General features: G+C 41.3%; 2 protein-coding genes across 2 annotated transcripts in view; one reads left to right on the top strand and one right to left on the bottom strand.

Moving 5' to 3' along the window:
- Window positions 1-162: 162 nt before the first annotated feature.
- On the bottom strand, window positions 163-3,924 carry LOC134750256 (uncharacterized protein F58A4.6). Its single transcript, XM_063685413.1, has 3 exons — window positions 3,383-3,924; window positions 2,327-2,441; window positions 163-1,987 (listed from the first exon to the last, which is right to left on the bottom strand). The coding sequence occupies exons 1-3, from the start codon at window positions 3,736-3,738 to the stop codon at window positions 1,703-1,705; spliced, it is 756 nt and encodes a 251-aa protein (XP_063541483.1). The 5' UTR covers window positions 3,739-3,924; the 3' UTR covers window positions 163-1,702.
- Window positions 3,925-4,844: 920 nt separating this feature from the next.
- Window positions 4,845-18,658, top strand: part of LOC134749975 (eukaryotic translation initiation factor 3 subunit A-like) — a 32,359-nt gene continuing 18,545 nt past the window's right edge. The window contains exons 1-12 of the mRNA XM_063685011.1: window positions 4,845-4,908; window positions 5,125-5,353; window positions 5,953-6,127; window positions 7,359-7,547; window positions 8,949-9,057; window positions 9,634-9,838; window positions 11,005-11,171; window positions 12,422-12,559; window positions 13,083-13,287; window positions 15,861-15,960; window positions 16,365-16,594; window positions 17,517-17,709. Coding sequence (XP_063541081.1) covers window positions 4,860-4,908; window positions 5,125-5,353; window positions 5,953-6,127; window positions 7,359-7,547; window positions 8,949-9,057; window positions 9,634-9,838; window positions 11,005-11,171; window positions 12,422-12,559; window positions 13,083-13,287; window positions 15,861-15,960; window positions 16,365-16,594; window positions 17,517-17,709 — 1,989 coding nt within the window. The 5' untranslated portion in view covers window positions 4,845-4,859. The remainder of the gene's footprint in view (window positions 4,909-5,124; window positions 5,354-5,952; window positions 6,128-7,358; window positions 7,548-8,948; window positions 9,058-9,633; window positions 9,839-11,004; window positions 11,172-12,421; window positions 12,560-13,082; window positions 13,288-15,860; window positions 15,961-16,364; window positions 16,595-17,516; window positions 17,710-18,658) is intronic.

Raw genomic sequence — 18,658 nt, forward strand, 5'->3', positions numbered from 1 at the left:
AAACAGAAATATAGTTGGTCAAGCAAATCTTGTCAGTAAATAAGAACAAAGAAAACTATACTCATCCTTTTCTTTTGGGTGCTAGTACTAGTGTAAGACAAAGATAGTATGATTCTCTCTGTCTATGTTTGAAATGAGACAGTCCCTTGACAAACTATAAAAACAATTTTATAATTATGAATAACTTTTATTTACAGCACCGATAGAAATATCAGGGGAACATAGGTACAAAGGATTATTTCGAATATCACTATTGAACAAGTAATCGTAATATTTTTCGCCATATGACTAGTTTTCTTTTTCCTCTAATATCTGATACATGTGATATTCGTTCATAGAACAAGACCCTAATGCACTCACAATAAAGTTCAGAATAGCATGTTTTTTTTTAAATATATTTATACATAAAGCGTAAAGGGTCCCAAAGTGATATTCTTATGTTAAGAAGGTAGGTCCAAAATGTATTAAGGTAGGGTCAAGGCGGGAACAGTGGCTCAGTCGCTCAGATATCGCTATACACTTTAGCACCTTTACGTGCTTAGAATAACCATTGCTCGTCCATTTAAATTTGTTTGATTACTGAATGTTTGTTGTATTAGCAGGGAAGCAAGTAGCCTCTCTCATGTTGGAATTAGGTTGAGTAAGCCACTACCCGGCTATTTTTCTCCGAGTCACTGTTCCCTCCTTCACCCTACTGTCACTGCAAAAATATTTAGTTACCGGTCGTCCAAAAGCCGGGCAGGAACAGGGCAAGCATACACGCGATACAACACGCTCGCCGCGGCCGAGGCACGTCTACACTGGCCGTTTTGTGCGCGAGGAATTGCCTCGCGCGTATGCTCGCTCTGTGTGGACCCGGCTAACCAAGTATATCGCATAGTGCTTCATAAATAAGTAAACAAAGACATAATTGAATAACAAAAAAATTATTACAACAGACGGTATATTAAATTAAGATGCGTGTCATTATAAGGGGCTACACCTTTCAGGTGCCTAAGGAAATAATACATTATTATTTTCCATATAACTGCAATTAAAAATGGGGTATTTGCGATATAAATCTGTTTCAGCGAGTAGCAAGGGAACATGCTGACTTTAAATCTAACTAGCGACCCGGCTTCGCACAGGTTACACAAAACCTGAACAAACTATACACCTAAACCATTCTCAAGAATCACTAGTGATAGGTGAAAACCGCATGAAAATCCGTTCAGCAGTTTTTGAGTTTATCGTGAACATACATACACACACACAGACGCCGCTGGGGACTATGTTTTATAAGAAATAGTGTAGGGTGTAGTGATAAGGTATATTCGGATAATTTTGAATATTGGCAACAATCTGAAGTATTCGGAATTACGAGAATACACATTGTATACATTTAAGTAGGTAATATCCCATTCATAATAGAGTTAGAATTTTTCTTTTCAACACTTTGAATACTCATGAACTACTTAAAAGACTTCCATTTGATGGCAAGGAATTAGAACGGCTCCCTGCCGACACCGGCTCACTGAGTAGCTACGGACCTCCCGGACCATTATCATTTCACACATACTCATCTTTTTTTGGATTTAGTGTATAAATTAACCATGTTCCTGCAGTTGCGCTTCTTAAAATGCTCTTACAGGCAGTGATATAGTCAGTTTTCATTTTATGACAATTTAAATTAAAGATTTCAATACACTGCTCATCTCAATTATTACACAATTTTACCGTTACCTCCACCTTTACCAGAACTATTTTTAATCGCCCTTAGATACTTCAATTTCGCCCAAACGCCTTGGCACATACGCACCAACCTCTTATCATGAGTAAGTCTGCCAAATGCGTGGATGTTCCTCACAATATGCCTTGACAGTTTGAGTTTGCCTTTCTGAGCATATGAGAGTGCAGAATAGAGCTTGCTCCTGGCTGCTAAGGCGTCATCTCCCAGCATTTGGGAGAGCTTGTATTGGCGTATTGATATCCTTCCCGCTTCCTCTGCCTGTAAATTTACAACACTTCGGTTATATGGTACATTTGGTACAATCAAAAATCAATGAAAGCAAATCCATCTTGCTTAAATTAGCAGTGTAGCTGAGTGGTCAGAGTCCATACAACAAAATTACTTTTTTTTGCCAAGGATCTACTCCCTGGAAGTAAATACTTGAAATTTAAGTGATCAAAGGGTTGTCCTGTTTAAAATTCGCAGATGTCTAGGTGCTTTCAGAGCCAGAGGAATAATATCGAGAACTGCACAATTTTATTCTAGTCCCATAACATATTAAAAGCATGTTAGTCGACACAAGGTACGTCAGAAGCATGAACAGGAAAGGCAACTTACACAGTCCTCGAAGTAATCTCCGAGAGCTGAGTAGGCACCACCGAGGGTGGACAGCCAAGAAAATGCATTCTCTATTTCCACCCTGCTCCATACTAGTTCCAGTATCCTTTTATTCCTGAAATTAGTGCAAGATTATAAATTAATGGAGCCAAGTAGTCTCAGATTGGTACCCTAGACTCTAGAGTAGGGTTTGCTATCTCTAGGGCCTAGAGATAGCGAACGAAACAGAGGACACCAGCGAACCAGATGGGAAGACAACCTAAAACTCACAGCGTGTCCACTGGAGAAGAGTAGTGACAACACACAATGGAAGATGTTGGAGGAAGCCTATGCCTAGAGGCACACTGGACTGCGAGACATTATATAACCAATTTTAATTAATTGTACTGTTTAACATTAGTATTTAAGTATTTTGTTACTAACACTTCTATGGGCCATGCCTGAAAATAAATGATTATTTAATTTTAATTTATAACAATACAACAACAAATATCTAAACACAGAACTTTTACTACAGGATAAAGAGGCTTATTATTATTATAAATTAATAAATCAACTACAAAGATTACATAAGTGTAAGGCTCGAGTGGACGCTTGAGTTGGGCATGTTAAAAAATGCAAACTTTTTTGGAGCAGCCTTAGTGCACGCTGCTCAAATCACTTGTGAGCCCGACGCCACGCTGCGCGCCCCGCTGAACGCGTTCGCTCAGGCCTCACAATAAGTTATGAGGTAAATTCCTTAAAAAGGTACTGTTTTTTACCACTAAATTATAGATCCTTGGTATATATAAAAATCTCTCTTTTATGCTATTATTACACTCAAAAACGTCTGAATACCATGTAGAGGATTTAGACAAATATGCCTACAACTCGTGTGATGGAGTATATTTGGTTTAGGTAAAATTTTCTTCAACACTGTTATCATTGAATGGATATTTAGTCATTAAAAGTGACTTTTTTGACTAGGAGACAATAAAACCAGAAAAGTATGTTGAAATTCATTCAAAATGTACCTTCAAACAGTGCACAAAAAGTACCAAAAAAAATTCTTCTTACCATGCATAATCTATAATTTCTGAATCAGGTGGCTTGAGAATTAATTTAAAAAATGCTGTCCCATTCTCAGGATTCCCACAACGCTCATTCAAATGATTCATCACATTAGTCCTATACACCACAGAATTCAAACATTCTCTCACAAATGGCTGCAGAAATAATGCATTTACAACCAATTTTAGTGACTTGGTTTTGCGATCTCCATCACATCGTTCTATGTCGAATTCCCACGCATCCCCGGATTTCACGCCAAGATTAACATAATACTTCTTGTCTGGAAATACAAATAATTCCTCAGACATATAACAAATTGTATAATTACTACGAAATAGGCGAATTTTAGTCACTAATGGCATCTTGAGCAGGTTATATTTTTGTCTGATTAAGGATCTTGATATTTAAAGACTGGTGACTGAACGATAGACTAAATGTTATTTATATTCTGTAACAATGTCTAGTGTATGTACAAATTAACGATAAGCAAAAATATTCCTCTTTTTATCCAAGAATGTGCATAAATGAATGAAGTTTCGCGCGTGACTGTCAAAATTGTCAAAAACATTCGAGCAGTTGACTTGACAATGACAACTTGAAACTCTTGAGTGCGATTGGATACATGCACAACATGTGCACAACGGAAGGTATCGTTGATTTGAATTCCGGGCAAGTTCTAAAAATTATTCTATTTAACAAAAATATAAAGCTTGCTCCAGACGACACGGCTCGAAGCCGCGATTCGCGCATGAGTGTGGAGGGCCCTTTACATGTTTATGTATTGATATGCCGCTCCAGACTACGCGGCGCGAAGCCGCGAACGCGAGTGTGGACTCGATTTCGCTGATTAGCGAACTAGACTCCACACTCGAGTTCGCGGCTTCGCGCCGCGATTCGCGCACGTGTGGAGGGAGCTATAAAATAAAATATGGTTTATATAACAAACAGTTTGTCACAGGACTGTCTCATTTCAAACATAGACAGAGAGAATCATACTATCTTTGTCTTACACTAGTACTAGTACCCAAAAGAAAAGGATGAGTATAGTTTTTTTGTTCTTATTTACTGACAATTTGGTTTGACCAACTATATTTTATTTGTTTCTATGAGATAAAAAGAGTGGTCTCGTGAATGGGTGCTTTAAGTAACCGGAAGTTACTCTGTTCCCATTTGCGTAAAATTAGGTGTCAAATTCAAATGACGCGGAGCTAGTGCGCTTTTTTCCTGCGATTCTATTGGTTGATAGCCAGTGTTTATGACGAATGTTATTAGTAATTGGTTGAAATAAATTACACACAAATCGTCTAAAGGAAAACGGAGGAACTGACATATGAAGACACAGACACAGAGTCACAGACAGCCATTTTGTCCTGCAGCCTGTCAGGCCGGTGACTTGGAAAGGAATAATTTACGAATTATTCCCTTTCACCAAGACGAAACGTCCCAAAATTGTGTTAATGAAGTGAAAAGTGCAGTGTAAATCATGGCGCGATACGGTCAAAGACCGGAAAATGCCCTCAAACGGGCCAATGGTGAGTTAAAGTTTCATGCAATCTTACCACGTTGCACGTTATATCTCTGACCTTTCGTAACAGACCCACCCTCTTAACATAATCTACACAATTAGTTATATGTGGAAATTCTAAAAGAAAATTAGACATAGTTTGTGCTTGATAACGGATTTGTTTTTAAATAGTTATTAACATAACCAAACTAAAAATGCCTTTTTTCGGCGTCCCATCTCACAGAGTTTATGGACCTGAACAAGCCCGCTCGGGCGCTGGACACCTTGCAAGAGGTGTTCCGCAACAAGAAATGGGCTTACAACTGGTCGGAGTCCGTGTTGGAGCCGATTATGTTCAAGTACCTGGAGCTGTGCGTGGACCTCCGCAAGTCCCACATCGCGAAAGAAGGCCTCTTTCAGTACCGAAACATGTTCCAGTCGGTGAACGTTGGATCTTTGGAGCAAGTTATTAGGTGAGCTACTGTGTCATTATTTCCACAATTAATTGCAATCTTGTTTTTTTAAGTAGTATGTTTCCTGTATGCATTAGGTCGTTTGTAAACATGGTACATTGGAAAGTATTCAATTAATAATAAAATGAACTGCGCTAGCGCTATCATAATTCAATGCTATCAAATTTCATCTGCCACATGAATTCAGTTTGTTAATAGAAAAGTCAGTTAGGAGCAACCTATATTTGTTTACTGTTTTTTTATGCACAAAATAAAAATCTTGTGTTGTTTTGTTTTATGTTGTTTGTTGTTTCTCATATACCATCATTGTTTGCTCTCTTTTCTACTGCACTACAATACACAAGATTTTAGTTTGGTTTTAACAGTTTTTTTACTGAATCACAATCACTGAATCTTTTCACAATGTGCCTAATAAAATATGTGACATTCTCAATAAAAAGGTACCACATTGTCGCTTGCCATTAGGATGCTCTGACAGGGTATATGTATAAAGATAAAAGCAAATTTCCTCTTTATGGTAAGCGACAAAGTGGTACCTTTTGATTGAGAACGCCCCATAAGTACTTCAAAAATGTAACACCAAAATTCTGCGACCTCAGAGGCTATCTACGAATGGCAGAAGAGAGAACGGAGGCCGCCCGGGCGCAATCCACACAGGCTGTCATTGACACTGATGATCTGGACAACCTTGCTACACCTGAGAGCATTCTACTGAGTGCCGTCTCCGGGGAGGATGCACAGGACCGATCTGACAGGACTATACTTACTCCATGGGTAGGCATTTTAATATTGTAAAACCATAGACAACTTGATTTAGTTTTAGTTGTATTTGGGCATTTTTTTAAAGAGATACACTCGACTTTTTTTCTAAGGTAGGTAAATTTAATGTTTTTCCTACTGAGAATCACAAGCTCTTTTGATCCTACTAGGAGAAAAAAAAGTGTCCCAAGTATTATTTTTCCATTTTGTTACCATTTTTGCCAAACACTTTGTACGGCGGTAACAAAATGGAAAGCAATGACAATTTTGGGACATTTTTTTTCCTCCTAGAAGGTTGGATCAGCTGATGATTCTGAGTAGAAATAACATTAAATTTACTTACCTTCAAAAAAAAACGAGTGTATCACTTTACAGAAAAATGACCATTTAAGACATTTTCATGCAAGTTTGTTTATAAGGAAGCCATAGACAATGTCAAAAACTTATAAGTCCTAGGTTATATTTGAAGTGAGTGAGAGCTCCGACTTAGTAATTTCTGGGCCCATCGGCATGTTATGTTATCTCTAGTACCTATAGTACCTATAGTATGCCTCTGAAATAAATCCCATTTCTAATAATTCCATTGTTATGAGATGGTAGGCCTCAGAGGCACAGCAAATATGGACTACACACGGCAGAATGCACCACTATTTTGTATTCTGGGTTAATTTATGTCTCTACAAAAGAATCTAACAATAATAATATTTTTTTAGATGACTGGCAAATATTAAGAAGCGAAGTTAATATAAGTTGGAAATGTATAAGTATTAAAATTGCCAAGGTTCTTAAGATTGTGTATCAAATCTTAGCATTTTTATTTTTGCTTTTATCTTGTAATCCCTAAACTAGTACACAAATAACTTTGTAGCCTAAATAGATCTGAAAAGAGGCAGATGAACCCTAGAATAGGAAGAGGAGGTATGAGGGAATCAAAAGGGCTATATCACTGCAATTTTTAGAGTTCCGTACCCAAAGGGTAAAAACAGGAGCCTATTACTAAGACTCCGTTGTCTGTCTGTCTGTCCGTCTGTCAGCAGGCTGTCTCATGAACCGTGATAGCTAGACAGTTCAAATTTTCACAGATAATGTATTTCTGTTGCCGCTATAACAACAAATACTAAAAACAGAATAAAATAAATATTTAAGTGGGGCTCCCATACAACAAACGTGAGTTGGTACGGAATCCTTCGTGCGCGAGTCCGACTCGCACTTGGCCGGTTTTTAAAATAACTTTGTCATTTACCAGGTGAAATTCCTCTGGGAGTCCTACTGCCAATGCTTGGAGCTGCTGCGCACGAACGCGCACGTGGAGACCCTGTACCACGATATCGCGCGTATGGCATTCCAGTTCTGCCTGAAGTACTCGCGCAAAACCGAGTTCAGGAAGCTCTGTGACAAGCTGAGGAAGCATTTGGAGGATATCTGCAAGCCCACTGTAAGTATCTTAGATAGTTGGGAGGTTGGGAGACCTGTTCTTGACGCTCACGTAGATATATCGCGCGCTAGGCCTACAAGTTCGGCCTGAAATACTCGCGCAAGACCGAGTTTAGAAAGCTTTGTGATAATCTCTGGAAGCATTTAAAGGGGGTTCCCCTCATCTGGCAGAGTATTATTTATCAGAAATACACTTTGCATAACACGTATTGCAGAAAACTTTTAGTCGAATGATTGCTATTATAGTAATTTTGCATAATATTCATTTGGAAGAATTTTCTAAGTGGGTTAGGTTAGGGTTTTCTGTCAAATAATATTATGCAAAAAGAAATTCTGCAAAGTAATATTATGCGAAAAGCAGTATGCGAAAGATACGAAAGATAATTCTGCCAAACGACATTTCTGCTAAGTAACATTATGCAATACAAAAATATGTCAAAAAACTTTCTGCAACACAATAGGGGACTATTTAAAGGATATCTGCAAGCCCACCGTAAAAATATTTGTATAGAGTAGGTCTTAACAACCCGATAAGTGAAATCACTTTGTCTTATGCCTCCATTGAAAACCTTCACGATATCGCGCTCATGGCCCTTCTTACGCAACAAATAAAGTTATAAACCCTTAGCAGTCAAGATGATTCAATAATGAGAAAATCAAAATATAAGTACAGTCGCCATCAGATATATCGGAGCGGCCGAGGTGCTCAAAAATATCGGAACACGCACCTAGCGCCTTGACAATAGAGGCGTGTTCAGATATTTGTAAGCGCCTTGGCCGCTCCGATATATCTGATGGCGACTGTACAGTAAGCTGCAGAGATAACTGACTAACAAGTTTCTATGCGGGGGGTCAGTTATCTCTGCAGCTTGTCGCAAATAAAAGATTCTTATTCTTACTGTACATACAGCTGCCTCTGAAATAAATCCCATTCGTAATATCTCCCTTGTTGCGACATGGTAGGCCTCGGAGGCACATCATTTTGTTGGCTAACGCGACAGGGCGCCGTACTGGCGTACTGTCTTAATTTATGCCTGAACAAATTAATTAACATTACAGAAAAGAGACTTAAAAGAGTATGTTATATCAGTTATATGCAATTTGTTTTTGTTACTAGTATTCCAAATATGTAGATGTAGTGTAGGGACGCCCGGCCGGAAGCAGGCGGGCTGTCGATCACATGTCGCGTTCATTCAGCCCAGTTCCCTAAACTTGGAGCTGGAGGTTACTGTCCCGGCGGCATTCCCACACTATTCTCCTCAAATCTTCTTGTTTTCCTGCAGAACAGAAGGACATCTTTAAGTTCGATGTCCTTTAGTTCATTCTCTTTCAGTGTGTCTCTACCGAATGTATGATATTGAATGCAGTATTCCAAATATACTAACAATTATAATAATTCCAGGTGCAAACCGGCAATGTGAGCATCTCCAGGCCGGAGACGCAGCAACTCAACCTGGAGACCAGGCTGTTCCAGCTGGACAGCGCCATTCAGATGGAACTTTGGCAGGCAAGTTACACAAAAATCTACACCATCAGCTGTTTGCCTTATTTTTATTATTTTTACAAGCTTTTATTTAAATTGCAATGTAAGTAACTATGTTTGTATGGGTCAAATCTTGCAAGTTCAATTTGACCCACTTCTCCATTTCTGATGAAGCTGAAAATTTGCATACATATTGTAAGTCGGGGTGACAATGCAATTATGGTACCATCAAGCTGATCTGATGATGGAGACAGCAGGTGGCCATAGGAACTCTGTGATAACGCAACCTTATTGTGTTTGGGGTTATTAGAATAGAATTGTCTTGATGAGTATTATTACAATATTGAACTAAACAGTATTGATATTCAAAAGTTGTCACTTTATGATGAGCCAAATAATGAGTATGTATTCAGTCCTTAAAATGTCCCATCAATGGGGCTTATTTTAGTGTAATAAAGTCCATACAAGATGTTGATGATTAGTTTCACATTTACACTCATTTTTATCTTTGTGTGACTAAGAATTTAAATGTTATTTATTTGAACAATTCTTGAGCCTTGTTAATTTATATTCATTAAAATATTCTCTTTTTCTTAATAGGAAGCTTATAAGGCCATTGAGGACATACACAGCCTGATGAACATGTCTAAGAAGACCCCTGTGGCCAAGACCATGGCAAACTACTACGGCAAGCTCGCCTTGGTCTTCTGGAAGGCCGGTCACTGCCTGTTCCACGCAGCCGCTCTGCTCAAGTTGTTCCAGCTGTCCCGAGAGATGAAGAAGAACATCACCCAGGAGGAGCTGCAGAAGTGAGTACATGTCAGCTGCAATAGTATCAGATAAGACAACGCGTCAAAAGTATCTACCAATATGGTGTCAATGTTGATACCGTAAATTAATTCAGCAACCCCGATTTATACGAAAACGATACCAAACCTGGTCTAGCAGCTTCACTGATGTATAATCGAGATTAAAATGAGAGCCCCAAAGAAACCTTCAAGAGCGGATATCTCAAAAATTATACAAGATATCGAAAAACTTGTACTTAACAATTAAATCACTTTTCATTTTGTATAAGTGGCCATGTCGCTCAGACGCATAGCTTCCGAGATATAATCGAAAAACCGAAAAATGGAACATTCAAACCCCCCAGGCACCAGGGTTACGGGTGGGGACTTTTGATATGTTCACCTCCTAACTAGTCCAAACAAAGTTACGGAGTCAACAATTGTGTTCCAAGCATTTCCCTCTATAATTTTTTTTGAGCATTCATTTCCTGGCCTAAGTAAAGCTATCATAGTTTGGTGGATTGTTTCAGCACATTGTTTAACATGATACTACTATTGAAAGTAACTACCACGGACAACCTTTTCTTATGTATGGTTCAAATCACTGCATCTCTAGGAGTAGGTGCAGATATTTGTATCTTAATTATTTACCATCTAACATCATTCGATCCAACCTTTAGAAATTTCTTAAATATTTTGAAATTTATTAGTTCAGCAACTTAAAGATTAGTTTATTATCAATTTATCACCCATATAAATTTTTCGATTTCGCGTTTTTCATAGTGTCAAAATAGCTTACCTCGCGTAGGAATCATTAGCACTCATTCCTCAAAACTGATCGAAACATGTCGAGCGGTAATCGATTAATTATTCAAGGGACTAGTTTTCAAGCATTTTTTTAAAACAGTTGCTCATAATGTGATACTTTACGTGGCTGTTTAGTGTTCGCAAAGTTGGTTTTTGTGAAGTACTGCTTTTTACTTTTCCAGCTTTTTTAAATTTAATTTTGACCGTCCACACCAAAGAGTTTGGATGTTCAAAAACTTTATATACTTTTATTTTGTCATTAGACATTTATTACATACAAAAAGTATTGTTACACGATATAAAGTGGTATCGACTCGTAAATAATAACACACTTGCACTTGCATTGAAATGTAGTATTAAGATAGTCGTTTGTTTAACAGAATGGCGTGCCGCGTGCTGGTGGCGGTGCTGTCGGTGCCGCTGCCGTCGCTGCACCCGGAGTTCGACCGCTTCGTGGAGACGGACAAGAGCCCCGTGGAGAAGGCGCAGCGCCTCGCCGTGCTGCTCGGCCTCGCGCAGCCGCCCACCAGGACCAGCCTGCTTAAAGGTATACCTAATTGCAGTTTCAAGTCTACTTCTCGAGGGACCTGCTTGACAATCATCAGAAATTGTATGACATATGCCTCTCAGAAATAATTACTACTAATACTTACTTAATTATTAATTATTACTTATACTTACGGAGGACCAGCTGAATAAGCTCGAGCGCCTCCAGAATCTCGGTATAAGGTTTATATTTGGTCTGCGCAAATTTGACCATGTGTCACAGTTCCGTTCTCAGCTCAAGTGGCTTCCTATTCGTCTTCGCCGTGACTCTCATGTTCTCGCCCTTCTCTATGGCATTCTCTTTAACCCCGCTACACCACCTTATCTCAAAGAGCGTTTCAAGTATCTCTCTTCTATCAGATGTTCTCAGACTCATATTCTTGCTTCTCCCTCATCTACTTCTAAATTTTATAATAGCTCTTTTACCTTCCGGGCTGTTCGGCTGTGGAATGCTTTACCAGTAGAATTAAGATTAGCTAAATCTCTCCCCATATTCAAAAATCAGCTAAAACTATACTTTCTATCTCTGCCTTAAGTTGCCATTTTATATATTGTATATATGCTTGTATAAATATATATTATATATATATATATATATATATATATATATATATTGTATTGTATATTTATTTGTGTGTTAGGTTTCGTTTTAATACTTATATGTATAAGTAGTAATTGTAGTATGTGTGTTTGTGTTTAATAGTCTCCATATTTAAGCTCTTTGCACTACCTGTTGACTTTTGTATGAGTTCTACATTTCCTGCTACCCAAAGGTTGTCTGGAAGAGATCGCTTTTTAGCGATAAGACCGCCTGTTGTTACCTGGTTCTATTTTTTCTTTAAATATTTCTTTGTAGTTTTACATGTATGTAAAATGTATAATTTTGGTGCAATAAAGAATATTTACTTACTTACTTACTCCTTAGTCGGACAAGTGGAATTATTTCAGCTTCAGTCTTAAGTGTTGTTATGTTATGACTAGACCACCTATGTCGGAAGTTCCCAACTATTGGCTTCAATTTCCTTTTCAAAATGACTTGACGCAGAAACAGTTGGAAGCCCCTGATTTATATAGTGGACTCTTGTGAAGTGACCTCGTGATCATGATCATCATTTTTTAAAAGAACTTTTCATTTAGTTCCTTGTAAAAATGTCTACAACATTGCCATTACGTGGTATCATCACCAGGTCCCATTGACACGTGTTTCTCTTGAAAATCATATACAGAAACCTAATTGGATGTTGTTTACAGATGTGGTTCGTCTCAACGTCGTGGGACTGGCGTCTCCGCAGCTCCAGCAGCTGTATGCTTGGCTCGAGGTCGAGTTTGACCCCTTGACCATCTGCCACAACGTCAAGGGAGTCATTAAGGCCCTGCAGGAGGAGCCCAGTAAGTAACACTTATAGTCCTATAATATCCTCTGTTTCACTCTAAGGTTGTCTGGTAGAGAATGCCTTAATGCATTAAGTCCGCCATTTGTCCTAATTTTTATTGTGCAATAAAGTTTAAATAAATAAATATTCGTAAGTAACTTTATTCTAAGACCGACATTTTGACTCGACAGGCTACTTGCATAGGTTTTTCTTGAATTTTCTGCAAAGTTGAGCTAAGTATAAAAAAAGGTTACATTTTTCTTTAGTTACAATGTAAATCACAGCATGGAAGAAAGGATATTAATATCGTGCTGATACACTAATATTTGCTTTTCTGACAAGTACATTACCTAACTAACCTTGTATAATAAATAAATAAATATATAATCGTACTGCTCCAAACATGCGGAGATGTCGACCAAATATGAAGTAGTACATAATATATGCAGTCTAATTCCATTTTAGTAAGGGTTAAAAACAAAACATCCGTTCACAGGAACATTCCTCGGGTCAGACATAATTTATAATTTCTTCAACAGACTCGCCACTGGTGCAATACACGAACGCCCTAAACGACGTAGCCCTAGTGCGGCTCGTCCGCCAAGTGGCCCAATGCTACGCCTGCGTGCAGTTCCCGCGCCTGCTGCAGCTGGCCGCCACCGACGACCTGTTCCACCTGGAGCGCCTGCTGGTGGACTGCGTGCGCCACAACGACATGCAGATCCGCGTCGACCACGCCAACAAGTGAGTACCACCGAGTGTTACGTACAACCCGCGCCTGCTGCAGCTGGCCGCCACCGACGACCTGTTCCACCTGGAGCGCCTGCTGGTGGACTGCGTGCGCCACAACGACATGCAGATCCGCGTCGACCACGCCAACAAGTGAGTACCACCGAGTGTTACGTACAACCCGCGCCTGCTGCAGCTGGCCGCCACCGACGACCTGTTCCACCTGGAGCGCCTGCTGGTGGACTGCGTGCGCCACAACGACATGCAGATCCGCGTCGACCACGCCAACAAGTGAGTACCACCGAGTGTTACGTACAACCCGCGCCTGCTGCAGCTGGCCGCCACCGACGACCTGTTCCACCTGGAGCGCCTGCTGGTGGACTGCATGCGCCACAACGACATGCAGATCCGCGTCGACCACGCCAACAAGTGAGTACCACCGAGTGTTACGTACAACCCGCGCCTGCTGCAGCTGGCCGCCACCGACGACCTGTTCCACCTGGAGCGCCTGCTGGTGGACTGCGTGCGCCACAACGACATGCAGATCCGCGTCGACCACGCCAACAAGTGAGTACCACCGAGTGTTACGTACAACCCGCGCCTGCTGCAGCTGGCCGCCACCGACGACCTGTTCCACCTGGAGCGCCTGCTGGTGGACTGCGTGCGCCACAACGACATGCAGATCCGCGTCGACCACGCCAACAAGTGAGTACCACCGAGTGTTACGTACAACCCGCGCCTGCTGCAGCTGGCCGCCACCGACGACCTGTTCCACCTGGAGCGCCTGCTGGTGGACTGCATGCGCCACAACGACATGCAGATCCGCGTCGACCACGCCAACAAGTGAGTACCACCGAGTGTTACGTACAACCCGCGCCTGCTGCAGCTGGCCGCCACCGACGACCTGTTCCACCTGGAGCGCCTGCTGGTGGACTGCGTGCGCCACAACGACATGCAGATCCGCGTCGACCACGCCAACAAGTGAGTACCACCGAGTGTTACGTACAACCCGCGCCTGCTGCAGCTGGCCGCCACCGACGACCTGTTCCACCTGGAGCGCCTGCTGGTGGACTGCATGCGCCACAACGACATGCAGATCCGCGTCGACCACGCCAACAAGTGAGTACCACCGAGTGTTACGTACAACCCGCGCCTGCTGCAGCTGGCCGCCACCGACGACCTGTTCCACCTGGAGCGCCTGCTGGTGGACTGCGTGCGCCACAACGACATGCAGATCCGCGTCGACCACGCCAACAAGTGAGTACCACCGAGTGTTACGTACAACCCGCGCCTGCTGCAGCTGGCCGCCACCGACGACCTGTTCCACCTGGAGCGCCTGCTGGTGGACTGCGTGCGCCACAACGACATGCAGATCCGCGTCGACCACGCCAACAAGTGAGTACCACCGAGTGTTACGTACAACCCGCGCCTGCTGCAGCTGGCCGCCACCGACGACCTGTTCCACCTGGAGCGCCTGCTGGTGGACTGCGTGCGCCACAACGACATGCAGATCCGCGTCGACCACGCCAACAAGTGAGTACCACCGAGTGTTACGTACAACCCGCGCCTGCTGCAGCTGGCCGCCACCGACGACCTGTTCCACCTGGAGCGCCTGCTGGTGGACTGCGTGCGCCACAACGACATGCAGATCCGCGTCGACCACGCCAACAAGTGAGTACCACCGAGTGTTACGTTAACTGGACAAAATGTTTCAAGAACCGATCACTCCGGAACTTGAAAAACCTTTTACTCATTATTATTCACAACGACGGGACTTAATTGCGTAAAATAAGTTATAAATTTACCTCCGACAAAATCTGATTGGAGTCGGAGGTAAATTTAAAAATTTACCTGAGAAGTTCTGTGAGGCAATGGATAAACGTGAGTCTTCTGTTATATATTAGATTTATATTTTTAAATGTCTCTGTTATATTATTGATTACATAATTGTATACACTTTATATAAATTCCACAGTGAATTGGTTTTAACTTTCATACTGTGTAATTTGTTGAATAAATAAAATAAAATACTTATTTTACGCGATTAAGTCCCGTCGTTGTGAATAATATAAAAACCGTGAAAGTTTAAAGCAGTGTAAAGCTTTTACTTAATATAAAAAATAATGCTTAGAAACTATTAGAAAGAAACAGACGAATAACGGCGCTGCCTTGTTGAATGCTGCTGACACCCATTATTATATGGTGAAAAAAAAACATCAAAACAAACTACCAAAGCATATCACACTTTGTAGACAAAGGAAAGACTTCAATGATGAAGATTAAGTTCTCAAAATTCACCCTAAACCAATATCTCGTAGCAAACCGTTAAATAACAAAGAAGTTATCGAATTTAACATTGGGGTAAGATTGTAAGGGTTTTTAATGAGGGATAAGACAAAAAATCGTCCGTATGCCCTTATACTTTTCACCTTACCCCGCATAAAAAAACCCTTTCAATCTTTTCCCAAGCACCTTATCGTGAGACATACTAACTTAGCTAATTTTGCGGTTTCACTAAAAAATACGTGACTAAAAATACGTGTGAAACCGCTAAATGAGCTTAGGTAATCAAAGAAGTAATTGTTTAGGTGCGTGCACTTCGGCGTGGAGGCCGGCGGCGGCGAGTGGTGCTCCGCCGCCGACGAGGCCTGCGGCGGCGCCATCCTGCAGGCCACGCCCGCCGAGGAGGTCGGTACACACCACACTACACTACACACATCCTCCTACATGCTCAGGGGGAGGGAAACTTGACGACAGCCACCGGACCGACGCCTGGGCTAAAGGAATACGGTCAATTTGAATCAGTTAATTAGTTCAACTGCTCGCTTAGTTGCATTAATATTGGCGGAAATTACCTTCTAAATTAGCCTATTAGCGCCTCCACCCACTTTTGGGAACCCACCATTTTTCTAATGCTGTTAGGAAGAGCAGTAGAAAATCAAATCAAACGCCGTAACCCAGGTGTACCCGAGTGGGTTCAATGGGTTAGAAGACGACCTGTTTGACTGGAAATTTGCGTTTTAAGTCAATCCAAGTTACGAAGCGATCTTAAGCCCCTACCATTTGATTTCTACAGATGTGTAATCTTCCAGGTCCGCGAGCAACTAGTCCGCGCAGCCGAAGTGCTCTCCCGCGCCGTCCAGACCCTGTTCCCCGCGCGCCGCCGCGCCGAGCGCGAGCGAGCACGAACGCACATGGTGCAGCACTACCACGAGCACAAGCACGCCGAGCACCAGCGCGTGCTGCAGCGGCACAAGATCATCGAGGAGCGCAAGGAGTACATCGAGCGGCTCAATACTGTGCGCGAGGAGGAGGAGCTCAGGTAACCTGATTGACAAAATAGAGGAAGAGACTATGATGCTGTTAAAGTGTAGTACTCATGCGAAAGATATCGCTGTAAGCGTGTAAGCAATGAGGGAAGTGATGGAAAAATTCCCCGAGGGTCGAAGGGCTGCTAGTTCGAATCATGCTCGACACAGTAAAATGTTGTCGTTTATTTAACAAGTTATAATTTCGTAAGCAGACGTATCTACACATACCAAATACAAAGATTAAATATAAATTCACTCTACAATACAAAATTATAATTTTAAGAAGTTATTTGTCTTTTTAATTATGGGTTTGTGAGTCATCTGTAAGCATCCATGATGACATAGTATTTTGTTATTATTAATGAATTATAGTTATTCACGAAAAGAATAGTACATTATGATACAAGTGTGCTAAGTTGGTCATTACACACGAGGCGATATTGTGCGCAATAAGAAAGCCGATGTGTGTAATGACCAATGCACACGCGTTACATACGACGTTTTTTAACACACTTGCGAGAAAAAAAAAACTCATATTAATCAAATTTTACTAGTTAAAACAGTTAGTATTGTGTGTTTCATCTGTCATACTCGTACTGCCGGCCGGCCCTCGCTCGCCCCGGCCGCGGGCGGCGCGGCGGGCGGGCCGGCCGGGCCGCGCACTGCGCAGGCGCGAGGAGCGCGCCCGTGCCCGCCAGTCCGACCAATTAAAGAAGGCTCCCTTTCCATGCATATTATTAGCAATCAGTTACCTTCTTAACTCAGTCGGATAATATAATGAAAAAGCACGAGTGGAATAATACACTGAAAGAGCACGCGTGTTTAATATCTAGGATTATGAGCCAAAAATCGGTGGAATAAAAACTTTGTTTTGAGCATGTGTGTTGAAAAGTATTTAAACGGATTATTTGATCGTAACGAATGATTGTTCAGGCGTCAAGAAGAGCAGCTCCGCATCGCCGCCGCGGCCGAGGCGCGCCGCCAGGAGGCCGAGCGCGAGGAGCGCGAGAAGCGGCGCCACGCCTCCGAGCTGGCCGCCGTGCGCGAGCGACATCTGCGCGAGAGGATCGCGCACATCTCGCAGAGCGACGTCGGCAAGCGCGTGCTGTCCAAGCTGGACGAGGAGGTACACACACACACACATACACACACACACACACACACACACTAGATATACAGATTACAGACATCCAAAAGAAACAATCCGAATGCCTCCGAAATAAATCCCATTAGTAATGTCACCGTTGTTACATAATGGTAGGCCTCGGAGGCACAGCATATTGTGGGCTAGACGCGACAGGCCGCTGTATAAGCGTTCTGTGTTAATTTACGCCTACACAAATGTCATAAATTCTTGCTTGTTATTTTCAACTAACTGAAGGTAAAGTTAACATTAAGTAGGAAACCACATCTCATATAACATTGCCAATTTAATGTTGACTTAGAAAGTGACAACATTACAACTATTACAAGAGTGTACAGCACGTAATATATTAATAATTCTACTATTAAAAACCAACAAATATTTCGATAATAATGTAAATTGTTGTAATTCTATAAGGATTCTTTCACCTTCCAAGCGATTCGGTTGTGGAATGCTCTGCCGTCTGATCTAAGACATGCTAAATCGCTTCCTATTTTTAAGGCTCAACTTAAAATGCACTATCTGTCACTTCCTTAAGCTTGTTAACCATTCGATTACTATCTCTGCTATATTATATATGTATGTATATGTATAGATATTTATATATGTATTTATTTTTAATATTTATTAGTATGATCTTTAATATGTATGTACCTAACTATTTATGTATGTATATTGTTATATATTTATCTGTGCTGATTTCATTTAAAAAATTCTCCTACTCTTGTTATCCGTTTATTTTTCTACCCATTTATTTCTTCCATACGGTAAATTCTACTACCTGAAGGTTGTCTGTAAGAGATCGCTTTTTAGCGATAAGACCGCCTGTTGTTGCTTAGTTCGCTATGTTAATTATAATGTATCTAAATTTGTTTTAACTATGCACAATAAAGAATATATTATTATTATTATTATTATTGTTTTTATTTTA

This window comes from Cydia strobilella, chromosome 19 (assembly GCF_947568885.1).
Source record: "Cydia strobilella chromosome 19, ilCydStro3.1, whole genome shotgun sequence".
NCBI classification, from domain to species: domain Eukaryota; kingdom Metazoa; phylum Arthropoda; class Insecta; order Lepidoptera; family Tortricidae; genus Cydia; species Cydia strobilella.

What these genes read in the sequence shown, in the direction of transcription:
- LOC134750256 (XM_063685413.1), bottom strand. Translation starts at nt 3,738, where the DNA reads ATGCCATTAGTGACTAAAATTCGCCTATTTCGTAGTAATTATACAATT. An exon ending in GAAATTATAGATTATGCATG is followed by an intron (nt 2,442 to 3,382) that starts GTAAGAAGAATT and finishes CACTAATTTCAG; the next exon opens with GAATAAAAGGATACTGGAAC. An exon ending in GAGATTACTTCGAGGACTGT is followed by an intron (nt 1,988 to 2,326) that starts GTAAGTTGCCTT and finishes GTAAATTTACAG; the next exon opens with GCAGAGGAAGCGGGAAGGAT.